This window comes from Silurus meridionalis, chromosome 18 (genome assembly GCF_014805685.1).
Source record: "Silurus meridionalis isolate SWU-2019-XX chromosome 18, ASM1480568v1, whole genome shotgun sequence".
Classification (NCBI taxonomy): Eukaryota; Metazoa; Chordata; class Actinopteri; order Siluriformes; family Siluridae; genus Silurus; species Silurus meridionalis.
Genome location: NC_060901.1, coordinates 20854905 through 20879138, shown reverse-complemented (window position 1 = coordinate 20879138; position 24234 = coordinate 20854905). Strand labels below are relative to the sequence as shown.

The following is a 24234-nucleotide window of genomic DNA, read 5'->3' as shown; positions in this document are numbered from 1 at the left end:
GGCAAGTGGTGGGAAGGAGGGAAAGGAGGAGAAGGCAAGTGGTGGGAAGGAGGAAAGGAGGAGAAGGCAAGTGGTGGGAAGGGGAAAGGAGGAGGGGAAGGGGTGGGAGGAGAAGGAAGGAGGGAAAGGAGGAAAGGAGGAGAGGGAAGGGGTGGGAAGGAGGAGAAGGCAAGTGGTGGGAAGGAGGAAAGGAGGAGAGGGAAGGAGAGGGAAGGGGAAAGGAGGGAAGGCAAGTGGTGGGAAGGAGGGGAAGGTGGGAAGGAGGGAAAGGAGGAGAAGGCAAGTGGTGGGAAGGGGAAAGGAGGAGGGGAAGGGGAGAGGGAAGGAGGAAAGGAGGAGAAGGCAAGTGGTGGGAAGGGGGAAAGGAGGAGAGGGAAGGGGTGGGAAGGAGGGAAAGGAGGAGAGGGAAGGGGTGGAAAGGAGGAGAGGGAAGGGGTGGAAAGGAGGAGAGGGAAGGGGTGGAAGGAGGAGAGGGAAGGGGTGGAAGGAGGAGAGGGGAGGGGTGGGAAGGAGGAGAGGGGAGGAGAGGGAAGGGGTGGGAAGGAGGAAAGAAGGAGAGGGAAGGGGTGGGAAGGAGAGGGAAGGGGGAACGGTGGGAGGGGAGGGAGGACAGATCATCTCTGGTTCCTCTGCGTGTTCCTCAGATCCACCTGCGCAGGACCGACACGGCGGTGTTGAAGGTGGCGAGGGCCGGATGAGTCCCGCGGTGGGCGAGCAGTAAAGCCCCGGCCTGCGCGTGGTGTCCTGCATGATGAAGCTCACGTGCCGCGGCGTCCACGTCCCACAAACCTTCACACAGCATGTGGGAGACGAGCAGCGGATACAGAGCCGAGTTCACACACTGCACCAACACACCTGCATCCAACACCAGCGTCAACATCTCCGCATCACAGCACTGCTCACTCACCTGGAGGAACAGAGGAACATGAGGGAGAACCGTGGGAGTGATGGAGAGAAGCAGGGGAGACAGAAGGAAGGCGAATAAAACAAACTAAGAATTTAACAAAAGCAGGAAAAAAATTAATAATAAAAATCTATTTCAATATCCACTAAAGAGTGTGTGTGTGTGTGTGTCACTGCTATTGACTGGCAGCTTTATGAAAAACACACTATCACAGCCATCAGAACACTCACACGTCCTGCTAAACACGTGTCAGACGCCAGGCTGCTGTAATAACCACCAGATGTGGATCTCTCGCGCACACACACACACACTTTCTGCTTGTCATAGGAGTCACATGCTTTCATTTGAACACCGCGTTTCTGCGGTGACGCGGGCCGTAACTATAAACGGATAACAAGTACAACAGGAGAAAACATACTTCATAAAATTAACAGATGACCCTGAGTATTCATTAGTACCTAAATTGTGTTACCATGGTAACGACATCAAACCAAGTGTGGATATTAACCACCAAATACGCATGTGTGTGTGTTTTCTCCTGCATAAAGGTGGCCATGTGCATCAGACGTGACCCTGCCTGAACCCCTGTTGATGAGGTTATGACCCCGGGCTAACCATGAGGGACCAGGTTCATTCCCTTACACACACACACACACGTACGTCTCCTTCCCTGGCACTCTTTCCCCCAGTTATAAATAATGCAGGTGAAAGCTTTAAAAAAACGGAGAGCAGCAACAGCACCGAGGCGGCGAAGAAGCCGACACACACACAGCTAAAATAAAATAAATGCTCACACGAGCCATGATGGCCTTCAGAAAGTGTGTGTATTTCTGTATAAAAGGTATACAGAAATAAACACCTGATTACTATCTGCTCCTCGTCGTAATTCATTAATAAGGTGTTGAGAATTTAAATAATCCGTGAAATGCGCCAAACGCGCGTGTGAGTGAGAGAGAGAGACAAAAGCGGGAATGGAAGAGGAGGAGAAGGCGGACGGAGAAGGCGGGACTAAAACAGCACTCGGGAGATTCGACTCAAACAAATTAGTAAATAAAATCACATCACAACAGACTCGAGCTGCAGGAGGAGCAAAAGATCAAAGTTCTGTCCAAATACAGAATCTGTGGCTGCCGTTTGTCTGTAACTGAGACGTAAACAAAACAAATAGAGAGAGAGACGGAATAACAGACAGCAAGAGGCAAACATAGGGAGAGAGAGAGAGAGAGAAAAGAGTGTGTGTGAGTGTGAAAGAGTGTGAGTGTGAGAGAGAGTCAGAGTGTGTGTGAGAGAGAGAGAGAGAGAGAGAGAGTGTGTGAGTGTGAGAGTCAGAGTGTGTGAGAGAGATTGAGAGAGTGAGAGAGTGTTTGTGTGAGTGAGAGAGAGATTGAGTGTGAGAGAGTCAGAGTGTGAGAGAGAGATTGAGAGTGTGAGAGAGAGAGTGCGCGTGTGTGAGTGAGAGAGATTGAGAGAGAGAGAGAGAGTGAGTGAGTGAGTGAGTGTGTGTGTGTGTGAGTGAGAGAGAGATTGAGAGAGAGAGAGAGAGAGAGAGAGAGAGAGAGAGAAAGAGAGAGAGAGAGAAAGAGAGAGAGTTCCCTGTGCAGACAGAACATGGGAAAAACAGGAACATTTCCTTCTACAATGTGATCGTTAGCAAACGTTCCGTCATCTATTTCAATAAATAAACATTTATTACTCCGTCAAACTCAAACGTGTCTGGAGAAAATCCTTTACCTGTTTCACTATCGCTCTCTACCTTTACCTGTCTCTCTCTTAATAAATAAATAAAGGGTTATTGGAGAGCGCGAGTGTTTCAGTAATGTAAACCGTGAAGAAAAAGACGAGTGTGATGGATAGAGGGAGGGAAGAAAATAGAGAAAACAGAACATAGAGTGGGGGCAGTGAAAGGTCGATTACTGACCTGTGAAGAAAAAGCAGTAAAGCACACAGAGCACTTCATCTCAGAGAGAGAGAGAGAGAGAGACCCATTAGAAAGGAAGAAGTGTAGAGAAGGAGAGAAAGAAAGGGAAAACAAGGTGAAAGATGGAGCATGGGAAGAGCGATATGAAGATGAGGACAGAACCGGTGATAGAGGTAGAGAGAGAGAATGAAAGAAAGAAGGGGAAGAGTGTGATGGAAACAGATGTAGAGAAAATCGGTATAGAGAGAGAGAGGGAGAGAATGGGAGAGAGAACAAGACGGAGAGCAGGGGAATGCAAGATTAAAAGAATGAGAGAGAGACATGTCAGAGACGAAAGGAAAAAAGGAGGTAAAGAGAGATGGATAAACAGACAGACAGACGTGTAAATGGGGTTTAGTTCAGAAGATGATGAGAAACAGAACCTTATTCCAGGCTGAAGCTCAGGTCCTTCATCATCATCATCATCATCGCGTCCTCATTTAAATATGAGAGCAATGACACGCGCACACACACACACACACACGCACACACTATCAGACAGTGTTTTCTGGGCAGCTGAAGTACAGAAGCTGTTACAATATGAAAGGCTGCAGAAAAATGAGAGATGAGTGGAGAGATGAGTGGGAGAGAGCAGGCTGGTGCAGCAACCAGAGTGGAATGAGAATCAGTGTGTGTGTGTGTGTGTGTGTGTGTGTGCGCGAAGTGAAGAAAAATGCATACAGATCGCAGAACTACTCATCATGTTTCTACTCTCGTGTAAGGAACAGAGAAGAGCAGCAGAGGAACGAGGTGCAGTCTGGAGGCACCTTCTGGAGCATGAGCACTACAACCAAGAACAGCAACCATCATAAACACCACCATCATCTCCATCATCATCACTTCTACTGTCATCATCATTAATGTGGTCATCTTCATCTTCACCACTGTTGTCCATCATCATGGTCATCACATTCTTGCTCTCATCATCACAGCCTGATCTTAATCCCTGTGATGATATGAACGTGGTTCAGACCACCATGGTCTTCATGGTAGTATCTGAGCTTTTTTCTACCTGGTGATCCTATTCTTCGATTCTGCTCGATTCATCCCTACCTTTGGATGGAGTGGTCTAAAGTTGGAGACCACTTTGTGCAGCACCGCAACAGATCCATGAAGTTCCTGAGCAACTCAAGAACTTTGATGGATTTGGACTGTAATTAATAACTAAAAGTCTTCCACCGTGGCTCAGGACTTTGATGGAACTGTAATGACATTTGGTGCCAGATGAGGTTTCTTCTGTAAAGCAGTTTGGGGGAAATTTTCACCGTTTTACAAATCAAACGTAATGGAGGCATCAGAGATGTTCCTGTAGGTGCTCCTAAACGTTCATACTGCTTTCCTGGTGTATACTTTGGCACCGTCGTTCCCAAGCTGGAGGATTTGACCTTGGTTCAGAAGGAACAACTCTGATAAGGATGATTCGAAACTTTTCCACTCGCAGGGATGATGGTTTTTTCCCCGTCTTCAGGGATGTACTGTGCTCAGTTGGAGGTAATCTGTCTCCTGCTTTCACAGTCTGTCACTCGGGATGATAAGGCGAGATAAAGTTTGTGTGAGAACGTCGGAGCTGATTCATCATCCTTCAGTGTTTGCTGAGGGCCTGCGTGACGAACATCACAAAAGCGCACACACGGAAAAAAATAATAAAGAGGAAGAAGCATGAAAGTCTGGAGTTTGGACAGATGTGACAACTGAGAAGCAGCGGTGGAGGAAGAGAGGAGGAGGAGGAACGGAGAGCTGAGAACGGATTTCCTGCTGATTAGATCACATCCCGTTTCCTATTGGCTCCTTGAAAATGTGAGTGAAGTTTGTGGACACCTGACCATAAGATTTGTACTACTTCTACATCGATTCTTCTAATGAGCTCCACACTGCAGGGAAGATGTTTCTCCAAATGGAGGTCTAGAAAGGAGATCTGGGGTGGCGTCCCAATTCATCCCAAAGCTCTATAGCAGGCCACTTGAGATCTTGGAAAGCTTCACAGAGCTGGCTTTGTGCACAGGAGCATGGTCCTGGCTGGAACAGGTTTGGAAAGAACCTCACAAGGCTGGAAAAGTCTGCTGATTGTGTTTACAGAACATCGACCTTCTGGTCCTTTTTGTCACACACCCACACACTGACAAAACATCTGGCCAAATGACTGCAGCGTATTTACATATCTGCTTAATGGCTGGTGAGATCTGCTGATGTACGTGTGCGCGCGTGTGGAATGCGGGAACGTGCGCATTAAAAATGCATCAGATGTTGCGGCGGGTTTCAGCGTTCGGCGACTCATAAATGATGTAGAAGCACTTTTTCTTTTATCATTGAAATCATGAAGCTCTTTGCGGCCGGTCGCGGCCCGGTACCACTCTGTGATTTCATTAACGCCAAACAACTGCAAAGGGGGGGGAGAGAGAGAGAGAGAGAGAGAGAGAGAGAGAGAGAGAGAGAGAGGAGGAGGAGCAAAATGAAAAGGACATGCAGGCGTATTGTTCTCCATGCATGCATGCGTCTGTGCAGAGAAACGCCAGAGGAACGTCTAATCAGGGATCACGCCAAACAGGGACAGACAGGGAGACGGAAAGAGTCACAAATAAACCCCGAGAGGAATGACGGAGCAATGGTGAGACAGAGAGAGAGACTGACAATGATGGAGCGATGGTGAGAAAGAGACTGACAATGACGGAGCGATGGTGAGACAGAGAGAGAAACTGACAATGACGGAGCGATGGTGGAAGAGAGAAAAGGCAGACAACGTGAAAGTGAGGGTGAAAGTGCTGAGTCCAGAGTGAGTCATCACTCGCACGGCTGAAGCTTTATGGAAAAGGGGAACCGAGGTCAGAGCTTCATAATCGCCCCGGAGGTTCCTAAAAGCTTTCACCCGCGATGAAGAGGTTATGCTGTTGCACAAGATACATCACTATCACACTCGCTTTCCGGAGAGAGGAAAAGAAAATTGGTGGTTGTGTTGAATGTTCGGGGGGGTACGACCTTGATCAGGAGGTCGTAAGTTCAAATCCCTGGACCACCAAAACGTGATCACCTTTCCAGCCGTGTGCGATTCTTCTCCAGACTGATCCCACAAACCAAATCCTGTTCCAGCATGACCTTTGTGCACACAGTCAGCGGCATGAAGATCTGCTTTCCACAAATCTCCACGAAGTCTACGCAACGTGGCATGCTGGGATTTGAACTCCTGACCTCGTGATGGCATTTGGAAGATGCTTGTATTATTATTAATGATCTCATTTCTACACCTGGGCAGGTGAGTTTTTTTTTTTTTGACCTGGTCTACTGTGAAAAGGTTTTCTCGAGTTTCTGCTAAAAGCAAACTCTTGTATCAGGACAGAAGAACAGCGATTGGGGGAATGAGGATGGTGGAAAAAGCAGTGCAGATACATTTGTGCTTGATGGGATGGTCTCAATGGTGTGAAGAACGTCTGATTGGTGGACTGCAATGAAATTGGCAAACTTCCTCAAAAGGCACAGAAGTGAAAGCTTGGTGGCGGAGTTCTGGGATTTGAACTCATGACCTTGTGACAGCATTTGGCAATTTCACTCACAATTATCTCCTTAGTGCATCTCGGCAGGTGAGGATTAAGGCTTTTGTTCGAGCAGAGAACAGAACTTGGTGGTGCTGGGATTTGAACACTCAACCTCGTGGATTATGATGGCATTTGGAAGATGTCTTTATCCAAAGCAACACATTATTTAATCACATTAACAGGTGAGGGTTAAGGGCCCTGCTGAAGGGACAAGCAGTAGAACTTGGTGTGGGGATTTGAACTCATGACCTTATGATGGCATTTGGCAATTTGGCTTACAATTAATTCTCACCTGCCGAGATGTACAAAGGAAATAAGGGTTTTGTTCAAGTAGAGAACAGAACTTTGTGGTGCTGGGATTTGAACTCACAACCTCATGGTTTACGATGGCATTTGAAAGACAATTATCTAATTTATGGGCAGGTGGGGGTTAAGGGCCTCACTCAAAGTCTCAGCAGTAGAATTTGGTATTGCTTGGATTTGAACTCATGACCTTCCTTCTGATTAGGTCTTTTTTCACGTCCCTAAACTAAACCCAACAAGAACCAACAAACCTTTTCATACCTGTATTTCATGTACAATCGTACTGATTTGCATACATGGACGTGCGTTTGTCCAGGGCATTTCAGGAACTTCCATGAGAACATTTTGAGTTCTCCTTGGCTGCGATTAGATATTCTATAACGCTGCAGTTCAGAGCCAAACACGATTCTTCAAAATGGGTCCTTTTGCACTTCCACCAACCCTCTGCTCAAATCACAATCCCCGACCAGAGAGCGAGCGATCTCTAAACATCATCGTTACTCCACCGATCACAGCCCTCACAAGCAGCACATCCCCAGGCACTCGCTCAGAATCGTAGCCGCGTCTCCTTTTAACAACCCACACTCCGACCTCGTCTACGCCGAGTCTCGCTCGCGCATTGCTAATTCTGCGCTTTCTGGCTTTTGGATTTAATCATTGCCTTGGCCTTTTGGTTGCTTCTGCCCAGGTTTGTTCAATAAACTGAACTCTGCATTTGCCTCCGAGCCTGCTCGTCTTTGACAGATGGTCCCTGTAGGACTAAAGACAGCGGGCTCTTTCCGTTTGCCCGAGAGAGAGAAAGAAAGAAAAGTAATGAAAAAGAGAAAAAAAAAAGAGCCGGCGTGCCTCGGAGTACCTGACCACAGTGACACGTATAATAATTTAAAGCACAAAGTACAAGTGCTCGGTGAACGCAGCGCTGCCCGTAGACACTGAGGAAATTGCATCGAGAGAAAAAAAAGGAGAAGAAACGGCGGCAGTGTCGAGAATTTACATGCAGAAAGTATTCGCAGCCGACTTGCCCCAAACGTCCCTGCATGGAATAATAACGGAGTCAAACGGGACGATAAAAACGACAAGCCAAGTGTTGATGACGTCAACCAAAGGGACGTTCTCGAGTTCAACCAGGGCAAGAACCCGGCGATGCGATATGCATCGCGATTCAGGGGTCAAGAACCCGTGGATACGATACGCATCACGATACAGGGGTCAAGATCCCGGCGATACGATACGCATCGCAATACAGGGGGTCAAGAACCAGGCGATACGATACGCATTGCGATACAAGGGGGTCAAGAACCCGGCGATATGATACGCATCACGATACAGGGGTCAGGAACCCGGCGATACGATAAGCATCGCAATACAGGGGGTCAAGAACCCGGCGATACGATACGCATCGCGATACAGGGGTCAGGAACCCGGCGATACGATCGCATCGCGATACAGGGGTCAAGAACCCGGCGATACGATACGCATCGCGATACAGGGGTCAAGAACCAGGCGATACGATACGCATCGCGATACAGGGAGTCAAGAACCCGGCAAAACAATACGCATCGCGATACAGGGGTCAGGAACCCGGCGATACGATACGCATCGCGATACAGGGGTCAAGAACCCGGCGATACGATACGCATCGCGATACAGGGGTCAAGAACCCGGCGATACGATACGCATCGCGATACAGGGGGTCAAGAACCCGGCGATACGATACGCATCGCGATACAGGGGTCGCGATACGATACACTGCGATACTGTAAGCAAGGCGATACATTGGGAGATTTCTTGTTGAAGGAATAGGATATAATTTTAGGAAAAGTTGTCAAAGATTTTCGAGACTAACGAGGCTGAATGGTGTGTTTCTGACCCAAGTGAGTTCTTCTCCTTCCTCCCATTCATCAGGTTGACTGAAGTTAATTAACTTCTCATAAGCGTCAAACGGGAAGTTCTACACGACGTCCAAATGCACAATAACGTTTGTAATTGAGGAGGATGTTCTTGTACTAATTTTAAAAAAGGAGCGAAATGAGACAAGCTCATTAGGAGCTGCTCTGGAACAGCGAGCATCATTTCTGGGAAACGTCAGGGGACAGGGACGTCTCTCGTCAGGTACACGTTCCAGACTGACTTCACACTCCTGAATTATCAATGCGTCCGTGGTCCTGCTGTGAAGACATTTGAGGAACCGTTCCCACGTACAGCATTGTGTGTGTTTGCTGTACAGTTTTTCCACATTCCTTCCACAAGTCATTATACAATGAATCGATCCCGAGATGATGAAGGCTTATCATCAAATCCAATCCAATCTATTAGATCATTTTAACCCCTAATCTCATCCTCTTGGTCTTTTCATGGTGACCTTGAGATTCAGAGATTAACCCCAATTCCAACATGCATGCAAGACAGCGATTTTGTAAATAAAGCCTGAGGAGAACTCGTGGCTGTGGATTAGGATGATCGTTATCGAAACCCTTCCCGGCTTCAAAGCCACTGTTTCACGGCTGTTATCTGATCTCAGGACAAAACCACGAGTGATGTTCAAGTACCTACACGCCAACTTGAGAGGAACGCGACAGGAACGTGCTGCTTGGCGTAACAAATGGTTCATAGAGATCAATTCAGGATTCGTGTTCCATGGGTGTAAATGTAAATGGTTCAAAAGTATTGGGACATCCGACTTTTCCAGACACGTGCGTTTCTTCTGAAAACTGTTGAAAGAACACGATTGTACGCGACGTCTTTGGAAGGTATGAAATTTCCATTCGCTTGAACTTTGTAGACCCGAAAAACTTAAGTTATGAAGCGCTCAAAGCCAGCTCCATGAAGATCTGCTTTCTATGGGTTGGATGTGTGGAAGATATTGAGAGGCCTCCTATATAGAGCTTCAACCCTATTTAGGATGAATCTGAACACCATCTAGGCATCCTCACCTTCATCAGCACCTGATTTTGAGTCTGAATCAAATCTCACACAAAATCTAGTGGAGCTCATTATCAGAGCAAATGGAGACTCCAAAGAATTAGATTCTAGTCCTCATTTTTTCTAATCCAGACCCCGCCCCTTTTTTAAGGACGTACCACTGATCAGGTAATAAACCCACTAGATATTTTAATAAACTCCACATGATCCATCAGATCCGCTAGAAGAATATAAATCATGTTGATCGAGTTGCAACACCCAAACAACTGATGCTTGTTTTTAATTAATAAATGGTCCAGGGAGTCCCCCTACAAACGCAAATGGTTTAGTCCGTTTTGATCGGTGGATCCCAGTTATATTTCAAACGACAATTAATTAAATCATAAACCATTAACACATAACGAGATGCGGATCTTCAGATAATGAGATGCAAAATGTGTGTGTGTGTGTGTGTGTGTTGTAAATATATGGACGTCTGCACCATCAAAGAACCAAACACTGTAGATCGTACTAATGAGACGTTGTTAATCATCTCTCCGTGTTCTACATTCGACACGTTAGTGTCCGCACGTCTGGACGTGTATTTGGAGTTACGTGATTCGACGTGGAACAGATGCAGTCGCTTAGTTTTACACTGAAGTTAAATAATGTTCACTGCACGACCACGTCTGTGTCTTTCAGCTACACTGCATCGAGGTCATGTAGCTCATAAACAATGTGTCTTCCTGACAGCTGCAGAGGTAGACCATTCTCCTAATAATCCACACACACACCCACACACACACCGAGCGGGAAAAAGTAGGCCCTTGGCTGCAAAGTAACTGATTGTATATGTTGTGGTGCAAAGACATGACTTACAGAGGTGATGTTTTTGATTAGATCCAGAGTCCGAGCGAGGAGCTGCTCGTCTTTGCTCTCGGCCATCAGCTTTAACGCCTCTAGTTGGAGACCACTGTTCAGCAGCAGGGTAGAGATGTGTCCTATACACTGAGAGAGAGAGGGGACTGTCATCTTCATAGGCATAATCGATCAAAACCACCATAAATCATCAAAGCCATGATCATCATCAAAGCCATAATCATTAAAACATCATCAAAGCCATTTTCATTATAAATGCAATAATCACCACCAACATCAAAGTAATAAATCATCATCATTCAAACCATAATCATCACTATGATCAAAGCCATGATTAATATCACCATCAAAACCATATCATCATCAAAGCCATAATCAAAGACAATCAATAAAAATCACCATAATCATCAAAGCTATTTTCATTATAAAAGCAATCATCATCACTAACATCAAAGCCATCATTATTATCACCATCAAAACCATCATCATCATCAAAACTAAAATCAAAACCATAATCACCATCATTAAAGCTATAATCTTCATCATCATCATCATTAAAGCTATAATCAAAATCATAATCACCATCATTAAAGCTATAATCTTCATCATCATCATCATCATTAAAGCTATAATCAAAATCATAATCACCATCATTAAAGCTATAATCTTCATCATCATCATCATCATTAAAGCTATAATCTTCATCATCATCATCATCATTAAAGCTATAATCATCATCATCATCGCCATAATCAAAACCAAACCATAATCAAATCCATAATCATAATGGTTTTAATCGTGGTTTTCAGTTGGATAATCATAAAAAAAAAAAACATAATCAAAGGTCATAATCATTATCTAATTGAAAACCACGATTAAAGCCATAATCAACACCAAAGCCATAAATCATCAAACCCTTCATCATCATCGTCATCATTAAAATAAGAATTATCACAGCTGTTCTCTCAGCTGATCTTTGCTCAGTCACATCAGTGTGTTTGGTTAAACACTTAAACCATATGAGCTCTGCACCGAGCGTCTCAGAGCTTTTCTACTTAATGAAGTTACCACAGTTTAAAAGTCTGAACTGATAAATCCACCCCCCCCCCAACACACACACACACACACACACACACACACACACACACACACACACACACACACACACACACACACAATGTACCTGAGGATTGAGTTTGTGCTTGGTGGTGTACAGCGAGCGGCACATGGCGAGGATCTCAGATCCGGGGCTGATGTTCGACCACGTGGAGCAGTGCGAGAGCACACCTGACGTCACACACACCCACGGGTTCTGCTCGGACTCCAGTCTGTACAAACCAAAAAGGTGTGAATCAGCGAGTGTGTGTCGAGATGTTTTGGTTATTTTAAGCACACGATGTGGTGAGAAAATGAAATCTTCTGGTCTTTACAGATGTTCTATAGGAATATTGCCAACATTTGATCTCTTTACAGATGTTCTATAGAAATGTTTAAATCTTTAGGTTTCTCTGCCCCGAACAGTGAAGCTCATTCAAAAAGTAAATGGAGAATAAATTTTTATGGGATGTTCAGGTGTTCATCTAGATGTACGAACACACATTTATGGAAAATGTAATACTTTTTGCTTCTGAAGCGTAGCAGCGAATGAGGAGAGCTGAGTTCTCAGGGCATTTCCACATGAACAAAAGTTCTGGAAGGAGATGTTTTTGTAAATAGGAGCATTTCAAACAAGTCGTTCGGCAGCACGTTCAATAAGCTCAGTGATGTGCTCGGAATTTACAGATTCGTTTAATTGGCACACGAGAGCCTCTATAGACACGTGTGCGCGCACACACGCGCACACACACACGTGTTGTTTAGCTTTAGACACAAGCTTCTCCTCGTTTTTCTGCATCCTGCCGTACACTTCATTTGTATAAACAGTAGGCCATTAAGCTCATTACACTAACAATCCCAGCGACGTCTCCTGGAAAAAAACGTTGCGTAACTTTTTAGCGGAAATCGACTGACTGAAAAAATCCCACAAAGGCCACCAGCGACTAAACCGTGGCACCATCTGCGTTTCGGAGAAGAAGGACGGCTTAAAGAAAAGCAATTACACAATGGATCAATAGAAACATTATTAACAGTTTAACCTACGTTCCTCTACATCATAAAAAAAAACGGCTTTTTCCAGCCAGATGTGCTCGTGTGAGACGTCTTTCCAGACCTGTATCTCCAGCATGACACAAAGTGTGTTTGAATGCGTGTGGAAGATCTGAAGTGGCCTGCTATAGAAGCTGTTCTTACCTGCCCTCGTCAGTCACAGGTGGCCACGCCTGCAGGAGGAGCATGAGGTGCTGAAACTCCTCCCACTTCGTACTCGACTCCAGCAGCTCCAGGAAGAGAGAGAGACGCCGAGCCTCATCCTCGATATCGCTCATGATGCACTGAGAGACAGAAATTAAAAAGTCTGTCGATGGGCGGAGCAACCAATCAGGAGACGAACCGTCTGTGCTCGGTTAATAATGACATGAAGCTAAAACCTGGTCTAGTTTGTTGGACGCATATAAAAACTATATATAAACATAAACTACTGAAAGAGAGCAAAACAATGGATTGAAGGGAGAAGAGTGAGTAGTAAGGAGTAGAAAGGAGAAAGAGGAATTTATATATTAAGAGCGGTGGATGATAGAGGGATAAAAAAAGGCAAAGGAATAGCAGGATGGAGGTGAAGAAAGATCGTTAAAGTGGTGAGGTTGTGGAGGTGGGAGATAAATGAAGGGGTGGAGGTGGGAGAAGAAAAGAGGGGTGAAAGTGGGAGAGGAATAGAGAGATGGAGGTGGGAGAGGAATAGACAGATGGAGGTGGGAGAGAATAGAGAGGTAGAGGTGGGAGAGGAATAGAGATGGAGGTGGGAGAGGAATAGAGAGATGGAGGTGGGAGAGGAATAGAGATGGAGGTGGGAGAGGAATAGAGAGGTAGAGGTGGGAGAGGGATAGAGAGGTGAAGGTGGGAAAGGAATAGAGAGGTAGAGGTGGAGAGGAATAGAGAGATAGAGGTGGAGAGGAATAGAGAGGTAGAGGTGGGAGAGGAATAGAGAGGTAGAGGTGGGAGAGGAATAGAGAGATAGACGTGGGAGAGGAATAGAGAGGTAGAGGTGGGAGAGGAATAGAGAGGTAGAGGTGGGAGAGGAATAGAGAGGTAGAGGTGGGAGAGGAATAGAGAGGTGAGGTGGGAGAGGAATAGAGGTAGAGGTGGGAGAGGAATAGAGAGGTAGAGGTGGGAGAGGAATAGAGATGGAGGTGGAGAGGAATAGAGAGGTAGAGGTGGGAGAGGAATAGAGATGGAGGTGGAGAGGAATAGAGAGGTAGAGGTGGGAGAGGAATAGAGATGGAGGTGGGAGAGGAATAGAGATGGAGGTGGGAGAGGAATAGAGAGGTAGAGGTGGGAGAGGAATAGAGATGGAGGTGGGAGAGGAATAGAGAGGTAGAGGTGGGAGGAATAGAGAGATGGAGGTGGGAGAGGAATAGAGATGGAGGTGGGAGAGGAATAGAGATGGAGGTGGGAGAGGAATAGAGAGGTAGAGGTGGGAGAGGAATAGAGAGGAGAGGTGGGAGTGGAATAGAGAGACGAAGTTGTGGAGGAGGGAGATGAATAGAGGGGTAAAGATGTGGAGGTGGTGTGTGAACGTTGATGAGATGGATTCGAAATGGCAGCACACCTGAGACCTGGAAGAAGCTCCTGCTGAAATGACACACTGATCAATGCAGGAGGAGCAGTGATTAAACAGGCAACAGCACAAGCATGCACCAACACACACACACACACACACACACACACACACACACACACACACACACGAAGAGTACTCTACCCCTCTGGTGGTTTCTACGTTCCGGATTGTTGTCAAAAAAAAAAAAGAATAGGAAGAGGAGGAGGGAGAAAGTAATTAATTTCCCTTCTGAGGGACCCGAGCAATTTAACAGTTGAGGAAACATCTGATCGCTACAGGGGGAGAAGTGCAAAAGAGCGAACGAGCAGCAGAACATGGTGAAATCATTGCAAAAAGCATCTGAATACTCAAACTGAGAGAGAGAAAAGAAATGCAACACAAAGCAAGTTTTTAATTCTCGACTCAGCCTTGATTGTTTTCCTCAAACAAGATGTTTCTCAAATAGTTTCCTTCCTCGAATAGCCATCAATCCATTCCTTTAGATATCTGGACCCCAAATCTCAAACCCTGGTTCCAAATCATCTCCCAGACCCCTCACCCAGACCTAAAACCCCTCACCCAGGCCTCTCACCCAGACCCCAGACCCCTCACCCAGTCCCCTCAACCAGTCCAAAAAACTCACCCAGACCTCAAACCTCTCAGAGTAAAGTCACACTGTGTGTGTGTGTGTGTGTGTGTGTGTGTGTGTGTGTGTGTGTGTGCGCGTGTGTGTGTAGTTAAGTTTTTTAAAATCGCACAGCAAAAAGAAACAAAAATAAGTATAGATAAAATAACTATAATTATATATTAATGATAATATACAAAAAAAATAAACAAAAGAAAATTAAATTAAAACCGAATAAAAATAAAATAAAAAATACTAATATAAAAAAAGGGTTTATTTGGTTGTGGAGGAAAAGGCTGGAGCAGATCCGTACTAATTAACCACAGTAATCATGATGTCAATGAAAAGTCCTTACACAGGGTGTAAACCGCGAGTGTGTGTGTGTGTGTGTGTGTGTGTTTTCCTTTCATCGCAGGCCAGGACTGGATTAAATATGAAAATTAATTCCCTCCATATTAATAGAGCTGAATGGCATTTTTCCTCGGAAGGAGCTGCTGACTGCAGGCACCATTTTACTTTAATTTATTTTTTAATCCTCATTTTTTTAAATTGTTTTCTGCTTTAAAAAAAAATTCTTACCCATTATTGAAACTATTGTTGACTATTAAAGACATGAGATGATCTTCCACAGTTACGCTGATGATCCCCAGCTATACATCTCACCAAAACCAGATGAAACATCTCATTTTCTCTGATGTGGAGAAGCTCGTCTACGCGTTCATGACCTCCAGACTGGACTACTGTAGTGCATTACTAGGTGAATGTCCTGCAGACAGTTCTCACAAGGTGGAGAAAATATCGCCATATAACCCCAATCTTCTCGTTCCTACACTGGCTTCCTGTTAGGATTCAAATTCACTACAAACTACTGCTACTTACCTACAAAACACTAAATAGTTTCTCTCCATGCATCTCTCCAGTCTTCTAACACGCTACAATCCATCACGCTCCCTGAGATCTCAAAACTCCAGACTTCTAGTAGCTCCTAGAATAGCAAAGTCCACTAAAGGTGGTAGAACATTCTCACATTTAGCTCCTAAACTGTGGAATAGTCTTCCTGATAGTGTTCGGGGTTTAGACACAGTCCTACACATCATATCATAACCTTGTGCTCCAGAACATCTGATCACATGCACATTATCAACTTCAGCAGCTATGCCGATTCCTCTCCATTGCTTCTCTTTCTTCACCCATCCCGAGGCATCCTGAGGTTGATCCAGCTCCAGTCACGTCCCACCTCGTAGACGCCACAATTTGAATGTAGTCCAATTCATGTCCATCAGATTCTTTTTCTCCTCATATCCAAGTTGCTGTATGATACGTTCCTGTCTATAACATGGATGTTTTTTGTTTTCTGCACCACTCTGCTTATCAATGGAGAAACACGGGTGAATGAGAATGGTGTAGGTGTTCCTGTTCAAGTGGCCAGGAAATCCATGATTGTCTGGGTGGTAGGTCTTTCACCCTACATCTCCAACATAAAGCCCAGAAGAAAAGAAGCGTAAAGTTCAGAACAGCAATTGCGTCTCGCGCTCATGATCCAGGAAAGAGCCGGGAGGAGACGAGCTCCTCCGCTAGTGGACTCATTTCTCCTGCTTCTGATTATCCACCCACATCTAATCTCTCTGTGTGTGTGTGTGTGTGTGTGTGTGTGTGTGTGTCATGACTGAATGAGTTCAGACATGCTTCACTTAATAACATCCACCCACTCCATGGCCTCCCTGCCAAGTGGTTCTCTTCTCTATCAGCTCTGACACACGCAAACACAAACACGACAAAAAGAACAGCAACAACAACCACCACCCTCACAGCGTTCCAACATCCGGCTGTGCGCATCTTCTCGTCCCCGAGTCTCAACCCGGCTTCATGTCAGGGTTTTATCAAGCTCACGATATGAGGGCTCCATCCTACAGTGTGAGCGTGTGTCATGAAGGAGAAGCCTGGAGATGTTTTTACAGCTGAAATATCACATATATAAATAAGTATTTAAATGAGCTCGGGTGCCTTTCTGGTCTTCCTGAGATGTTTCTACAGCTTGATTAAAGACGGGATTGTTGCAAGGCACAGATGTGAACACGGTGAACTCCATCATTCTCAAATGAAAAAAGTGTGGCACAACCAGGACTCTTTCAAGAGCTGGTCACCTGACCAAACACCTGATGATCACTGAGTTTTAAGGATCCTGTGTAGAGATGCTACAAAGTAGGACAACCATCACTTAAGCCCTCCACTGATCTGCGCTTTATTTCAGAGGGTCTACATAGAGGACGCTCTTTAGTGCAAAACCCATGAAAGCCTGCTGAAGGACACTCCAAGTGTCCTTCAGCAAAAGAACAAGATTGTCTGGTCTAATGAAACCAAGATTGGCCTCACTTCTAAACGCTGTGTCTGGAGGAAACCAGGCCCCATCCTGCATGCAGCATGCCGTGAAGCATGGTGGTGGAAGTATCATGACATGGGGGTGTTTTTTTGAGCAAGGGATTCGGAGTGCAAATTTTAAATGGAGCAGAGATCTTCTCAATAAAATCCTGTTCCACAGTGCTCAGGACCTTAGTCTGGGCTGAAGGTTCAACAACATGACACACAGCCAAGGCTTAGGGAGAACTTCTAGAGTGAAGATGAAGAAGATTTGCCCTGAAGAATGGCAGAAAATCCACCAATCCCCAATAAGAATCTATAATTAGACTGTCCTATGAAGATCATGTAGATCCACATCACATGATGGACATATTGACTAACACACACACACACACACACACACACACACACACACACACACACACACACACACACACACACACTTACTTTGTTCTCTAATATTTCAAACCACCACAGGGCAAAACTATGAAGCATGAAAATGTCAGCAACTGACAAAGAAAGAGAGAGACAGGGAGAGAGAGGGAAAGAAGGTGAGGACATGAAGATCTCCCGAGGCATAAACAAGCCTCCTCCTCCTCCTCTTTTTCCTTTCCCTCGTCATAAGAGAAGAGTGGAGCGGAGGAAGACGAGAAGAAAAGTGAATCTCTTCATCAGCTGGTAAACAGCTGAGGGACATGGGCGCAGATGGATGAAGCCGCGGCACAACTGAAAGAGAAATCAAGACTGTCGGCTGCACTTAACTCCCACTTTACCCTCTTTCAGAGAGTGTGTGTGTGTGTGTGTGTGTGTGTGTGTGTGTGTGCGCTCCTGAGGATGAAATAAAGCATTGCAGAGTAGGACTGGGACTCTGGGCTTTGAAAGCGTATGAACGTGTTTTTGGAACGTAATGAGGTCGTACTGGGGCTGTGCTGCGACTCATTTGCTTATGAATGAGAGAGTGTGTGTGTGTGTGTGTGTGTGTGTGTGTGTGTGTGTGGTCATGCAGGATAGAAACGTCATTCGTGGAATTTGAGCCTTTCAATTACCAAAATTCAGGAAAAATTCACAAAAGATCTCCAATTTCTCCAAGATCATGAAGATCACCAAAATTTCAAAGATCATCATGATCTCAATTATCTCCAAGATGGCCAAGATTTCAAAAGGTCTCCAAGATCTATAAGATTTCCAAGATTTCCAATATCTGTAATATCTCAAAGCACATAAAACTTTCCCAAGATTAAAAAAAAAAATCGCCAACAATCAGCAAAATCTTAAAGATCTCAAGCTTTTCCAAAACCTCCAAGATCTCCGCATTCCTCCAAAAGCTTGGGTGAAGTCTAATTTGACTCATTTGGGGGAAAAAAATAAAAAAAATAAATAATTATATTATATCATATCATATTTTATATATATATATATATATATATATATATATATATATATAAAAATGACCTGATGCCTACAAAATGCTCTGGATAGATACACAAACATCCAGCACTGGATTTCCACTAACTGTTCGAACAGCATTGCTGACTAAAAACATCTCAAAGATCTGCATGGAAGAGTAATCAGCCTCGGGAACTTCATGTAGATGGAAAATAAGGCTGAGCAAAAAGCCGGGAACTGATAGGACACAGGAACAATAACAGCTCAAATTTCAGCGTGAACCTGAACGGCACTCGAGATAATCACAAAGCTACAGGTGAAATGATTGATATAATCGAGGTTCCTTGAGCGTTCTCATGTTCCTCACAGTTTCTACTTGGAAACCGTGCTCACTGCCTGGTCCAGTTCTTCTGAACATTCCAGGATTTTTCTCCCCTTAATAAAGGACTCGTGGGTGTGTGTATATTAGAGGTCCAGCAGGTAAGAAAGAGATCTTCAACATGAAAAGAAATAAAAGAGAATTCCAATCCTTCTTTTGAAGTCCACCTCTACACACCTGCGATACTGAATGTAAGCGTATAGGTGGAAAACGTCCATCAGATAACGATAAAAAGAGACGTTTGAGAAGAAGCTCAGAAAGATGGAAAAAAATTGAATAAAAGCGAATTGTTTAAACTCAACTAAATATATATATAAATATATATATAAAGCCAAAACATCTCCTCACTTGAACTAGGTGACCTGATACCTATGACCTAAAGAGCACAGAGCTCCATGAAGATCTGCTTTCCATGAGTTGTGGAAGATCTACAGGCTTAGAGTTCAATCACTACTGAACACCTTTGAAGCCTCCTCACCTACATCAGTACCTGACTGTCTGAACGAAAATCTTCACAAAATCCAGTAGAACATCTTCCCAGAAGAGTGGAGCTCATTCTAACGGGAAGTCTGGCTGGAATATAAATGATGAACGAGAGCGATTTAATTGCGTGCGGGTTTTTAATATTTCAGCACAATAAGGACTCGAGTCGGGGTTAAAGTGGAAAGTGCTGACATGGTGTTTCTCGTCTCGAAGGTCTTTGTTAAGGTCAGAGCAGCTTGTTCCTTTCCCGTTCTGCTGTTCTGGGCCAGGAGGGATGAAAGAACAATGAAGAGAAGGGAAAAGTGGGAGGGAAAAAAAAGGAATAGACCTGTGTGTGTGTGTGTGTGTTGGGTCCAGGCTGTTTCGAATGACCTCACAAAGCTTGGCATTATTATTCCAGTGAAGTTCTACAGCCTCCTCTTAATCTATAGAGGTCGTTCTTCCTTAGAGAAGAAGCACAAGGGGAGAACAAGGGGCTTTGACTGGTGTTGAAGTCAGGGCTGGAACAGGAAGATAAAGCGTACGTCCGATATCACACTTTGCAGTACAACACAACTCTACTGCACTCGCCTTCATTACAGACGCTCACGAAAACGTGGAGGACGTGTGATGACTTCCAAACGTGAAACTTTTCATGCATAAGCTTGTTTTTTTTCTTTCTTTCTCCTGAACCTCCAGAACTGCTTTCTGTTTATTACGATCTTCTACAGGTGATTCGCATCTCGATGCTTTACCTCTGCCAGGTTAATCTCTATTGCATGTGACTCTCAGGACACGTCTCTGTAGTACGTCGTGTTCACCTAGCGACGGCGGCGCTGAGAGAACGCGCTCGAGAAACGAGGAGAAATCCGGAGAAAATATTGCTCCCAAATGATTGGTTTCCAAATGATAAGTAAAAAGTATTATATAGAAATAAATCTTTTTCTCTGCAGAGCTTTATTCCTTTTGTTTATTCTGTACTGAACCGTTATTGTACTTGGGGAGCGTTTATAGAAACCCCATGGAGGTTCCTCACACGTTCCTCATCACACACGCGCGCATTACAGCGATAAATATTTCAATATGTGGATAATGAATGCCTCTTGTGTAGAGACTCTCGGACGCTCACGCTCAATGTGAATGAATTTGGAAGGTCATGTCATTAATATTCAAGGGATAATGAAGCACTCAGGAGTTTTTCTTCGGCATTTTCTGGAGTTTTTAAAGTGACTCGGAGGAGAGACGTCATATTAAAGCGTGAACATGATACTGGACTTTCATGCTGATTCAGGAAAATGATCAAGGATGCGGTTGTGAAGCGAGTTACTGTTACCAGGTAGAAGATGAATAATTTACAATATAGATGGATGTATTGATAAGTGGAGGATGAATAATTGAGTAGATGAATAGATGGGAGGATAGATATAGATGGATGGGAAGATGGATGCACTGGAGGATAGGTAGATGAAGGGGAAGATGAATAAATGGATGGGAGGATAGTTAAATAGATGATGGGGAAAATAGATGGAAAGATTGTAAGGAAAATAGATAAATGGATGGATGGGAAGATAAATAGGTGGATGGGAAAATGGAAGGATAAGCAGGATGGATGGATAGATAGGAGGATAGATAAATAGATGGGAAGACAGCCTGACCTCCTCAACACAACATCATTAAGAAAAACTGGAACTGGAGAAACCGGTGCCTCTCACCTTCTCCATCATCAGCACCTGACCTCACTAACCCTTTTGTAGATCATGACTGATCACTAAACCCCACAGTGATGCCCCAAAATCAAGTGGAAAACTTTTCCAGAAGAAAAAAGTGACTGAGATAATACCAGTGTTGTAAAGAGTTAGAAGGTGCAATGAGTGAGTGTGATGGTGAGGTGTTCATAACCTTTTAGACATCAAACCTTCAGCAAGCATCCATGAGGTGTGTAATGGCTTTTTATTTTGCGTTCATCTGATGCACACTGGGACCCGAAGCTCGGTGATGAAGAACGCCGATATAACAGCACAGTGAAATGACCTATAAAGTCCACTCGGAGAACGACAAACTGTTTTTGTAGGTTCTGCTGGTGGGCAAAGACTTCGTGTTCTCCGCCAGAGAGCAAACTCTTATAGCATGTCATTAAAAACCGCGAGGAACGCAGCTGTTCACGCACCGCTGACCTACACCAGGCACTCGCCTATTCCACTGACCTCCAGCCAAATCAGAGAGAGAGAGAGAGAGAGAGAGAGAGAGAGAGAGAAACACACACCAGTGACAAGAACATGGATGTAGAACAGACCTGGGCAAACTACGGCCCGCGGGCCACATCCGGCCCTTTGTACGTCCCTGTCCAGCCCGCATGAGGTTAATCATAAATTACAGCGATGCACCGAGAATTTTCAGCCGAAATACCTAAATCACCGAAACAACACGGCAGAAACACAATTGTAATGACGCAATAAAAAAGCGCAGCAGCACACGGTTATCTGGATAAGAGCAACATGTCTGCGGTGTGCGGATATCGATTTGCAAAACATGTAATGCTGAAATTTCAAGAGGGGGTGTATCTGCAAAGAGTTTCTCCAAGTCGGGTTTAATTTATCACCTGAAATCCAAACATCCCGATTGCCATTCTAAATATGAGAAGAACGCGGCGCGGAAAAGTAAAGTCAATCCGAGCATGCGCACTCCGTCTGTAGAGGACATTTTTGAAAAGGCAGGAAAGTTTTCCAGTGATGGTGCCGAGGCAAAAGGCATAACACAAAAAATGATGGAATTCATTGCCTTAGATCAGTGGTCGCCAGTGGATCAACGGGTTGATCTTTGAAACATTCCCTGTGGATCCCGAAAATAATAATAATAATAATAATAATAATAATAATAATATTATTTATTACACGGCTCTTCTTAATGCTGTAGATTAGAACGTTCCATTCACTTGAATGGGCTTCCAAACGTTCGGCGGTAAATTATTTTTGTTTAACAGACCGTTGCTAATAATAACTGACTGCTGCCTGTCTGTCGATACTATGAATGGTAACAAATAAATAACAATAATTTATAATAATAAATAAAAAACGTTTTTATTGATTTATTCTTTGAATTGATTTTAGTGAGGTTAGTACACACTCATAGCCATAAATGCAATGGTTCTAATAATTGACAATCTTTTCTTTCAGTGTTTCGATTTTGGCCTTGGTTTCCTCATTTTTGGTTTTTGGTTTCGGCCAAGAATTTTCATTTCGGTGCATCCCTAAAATATTATCGACGGTGTGGCCCTCTGACACAATCCAGGTTTCTCATGTGACCCATAATTGCCCATCCCTGATGTAGAAGAATGAATAATGTTCAGGATATGAGAAAGTGTAGCATCACTTTAGCACTTGGACAGCGACTCTCACAGAAAAAAAGAAAAGCTCAGTTTTCCTTCATGTCTTCTCATTACAAAAACACCCCACAATCTGACCCCACCCACCCACTTACTCACTTTAACCCCACCTAAGCCTACAACCACCCAACCGCTGTAACCCCACCACACCCACCCACCCACTCTAACCCAACCTACCCCTACATCTCACTCTATCCCCACCTACCCCTACAACCACCCACCCACTGTAACCCCACCTTCAACCACCCACCCACACACTGTAACCCCACCTTCAACCACCCACCAATCCACTTACTGTAACCACACCTACCCCTACAACCACCCACTCAGTGTAACCACACCCACACCCACCCACCCACTCACTCTAACCCCACCTACCCCTATAACCACCCACCTACTCACTCTAACCCCACCTACACCCACTGATTCTGTAGGTTTTGGACCAATGTGTTTTGGCAAGACGTGTGATTTTATTTTCTGGAGAGGTTTCTAACTACATGGGCAATAACACAACTCCTTTATATGGTGAGTTGCAGAAGAAGACACAGGGTGTGTGAGATAAGCAGGACATCATGGTGTTTGGGGATGAAATCCTGTAACCAGGGAACACTTAGAAAGACCAGACAGAGCTGACACATACACACACACACACACACACACACACACACACACACACACACACACCCCCCTGTGGGAGAGTGAAGACAGGAACATGGTGATAAGACATGTTTTGCTACAAACTAGTTATAATTCCTGCAGAAAACAGATGGACGTTGGACAGACGGAGCTCAGGCTACAACGAGACAAATGCTCAAAACAACAACATCTTATCAGTCTATTTCTCCTTCCTGTTGCATCACACACTTTCATTAACGAGCCTTTAGTTATACACTCAATTTATTTCTTCCATCAACCATTCAATTAATTTCACACATCTGAGCCCTTCATTCATCCATCCATTTATTCATCCATCCATCCTTTTACTCATCCTTCCATTAAACTTTCCTTTTATCCACTTGTTCTATACATTCCAGCTCTCTACAATATTCGATTTTGCAATTTTTACATCTGTCCAACAGCTTGTCTGTCTGTCTGTCTGTCTATCCATCCAACTATTTTTTTTTCACCCAGGCACTTGTCTTTTCATCTTTCCATCCATCCATCCATCCATCCATCCATCCATCCATCTATCCAATAATCAACCCATTTTATCCATATATCCATTTATTCTAATCATTTTCTTAAATTTCATAATTTTACCTATTAATAATTGAATATGTTCAGTCATTTATCCATCCATCCATCCATCCATCCATCCAATTAATTTAAACCATCTGTCCATTTCATCCCTTATGCAATTTATTCCATCCATCTATTTCATTAGGCAGTTAATTTCACCCATCCATCCCTCTAACTCCTCTATTCAACCATCTCCTTTATTATGCAAATAATTCTGTCTATCCATCCATCTCTTCTA

At 44.3% G+C, this 24234-nt stretch overlaps 1 protein-coding gene across 1 annotated transcript in view; it reads right to left on the bottom strand.

Moving 5' to 3' along the window:
• Positions 1 to 507: 507 nt before the first annotated feature.
• The window catches only part of nbas (NBAS subunit of NRZ tethering complex), an 84680-nt gene continuing 60953 nt past the window's right edge, over positions 508 to 24234 (bottom strand). Inside the window, 4 exon segments of the mRNA XM_046872461.1 lie at positions 508 to 907; positions 10472 to 10600; positions 11655 to 11799; positions 12761 to 12900. Coding sequence (XP_046728417.1) covers positions 641 to 907; positions 10472 to 10600; positions 11655 to 11799; positions 12761 to 12900 — 681 coding nt within the window. The 3' untranslated portion in view covers positions 508 to 640.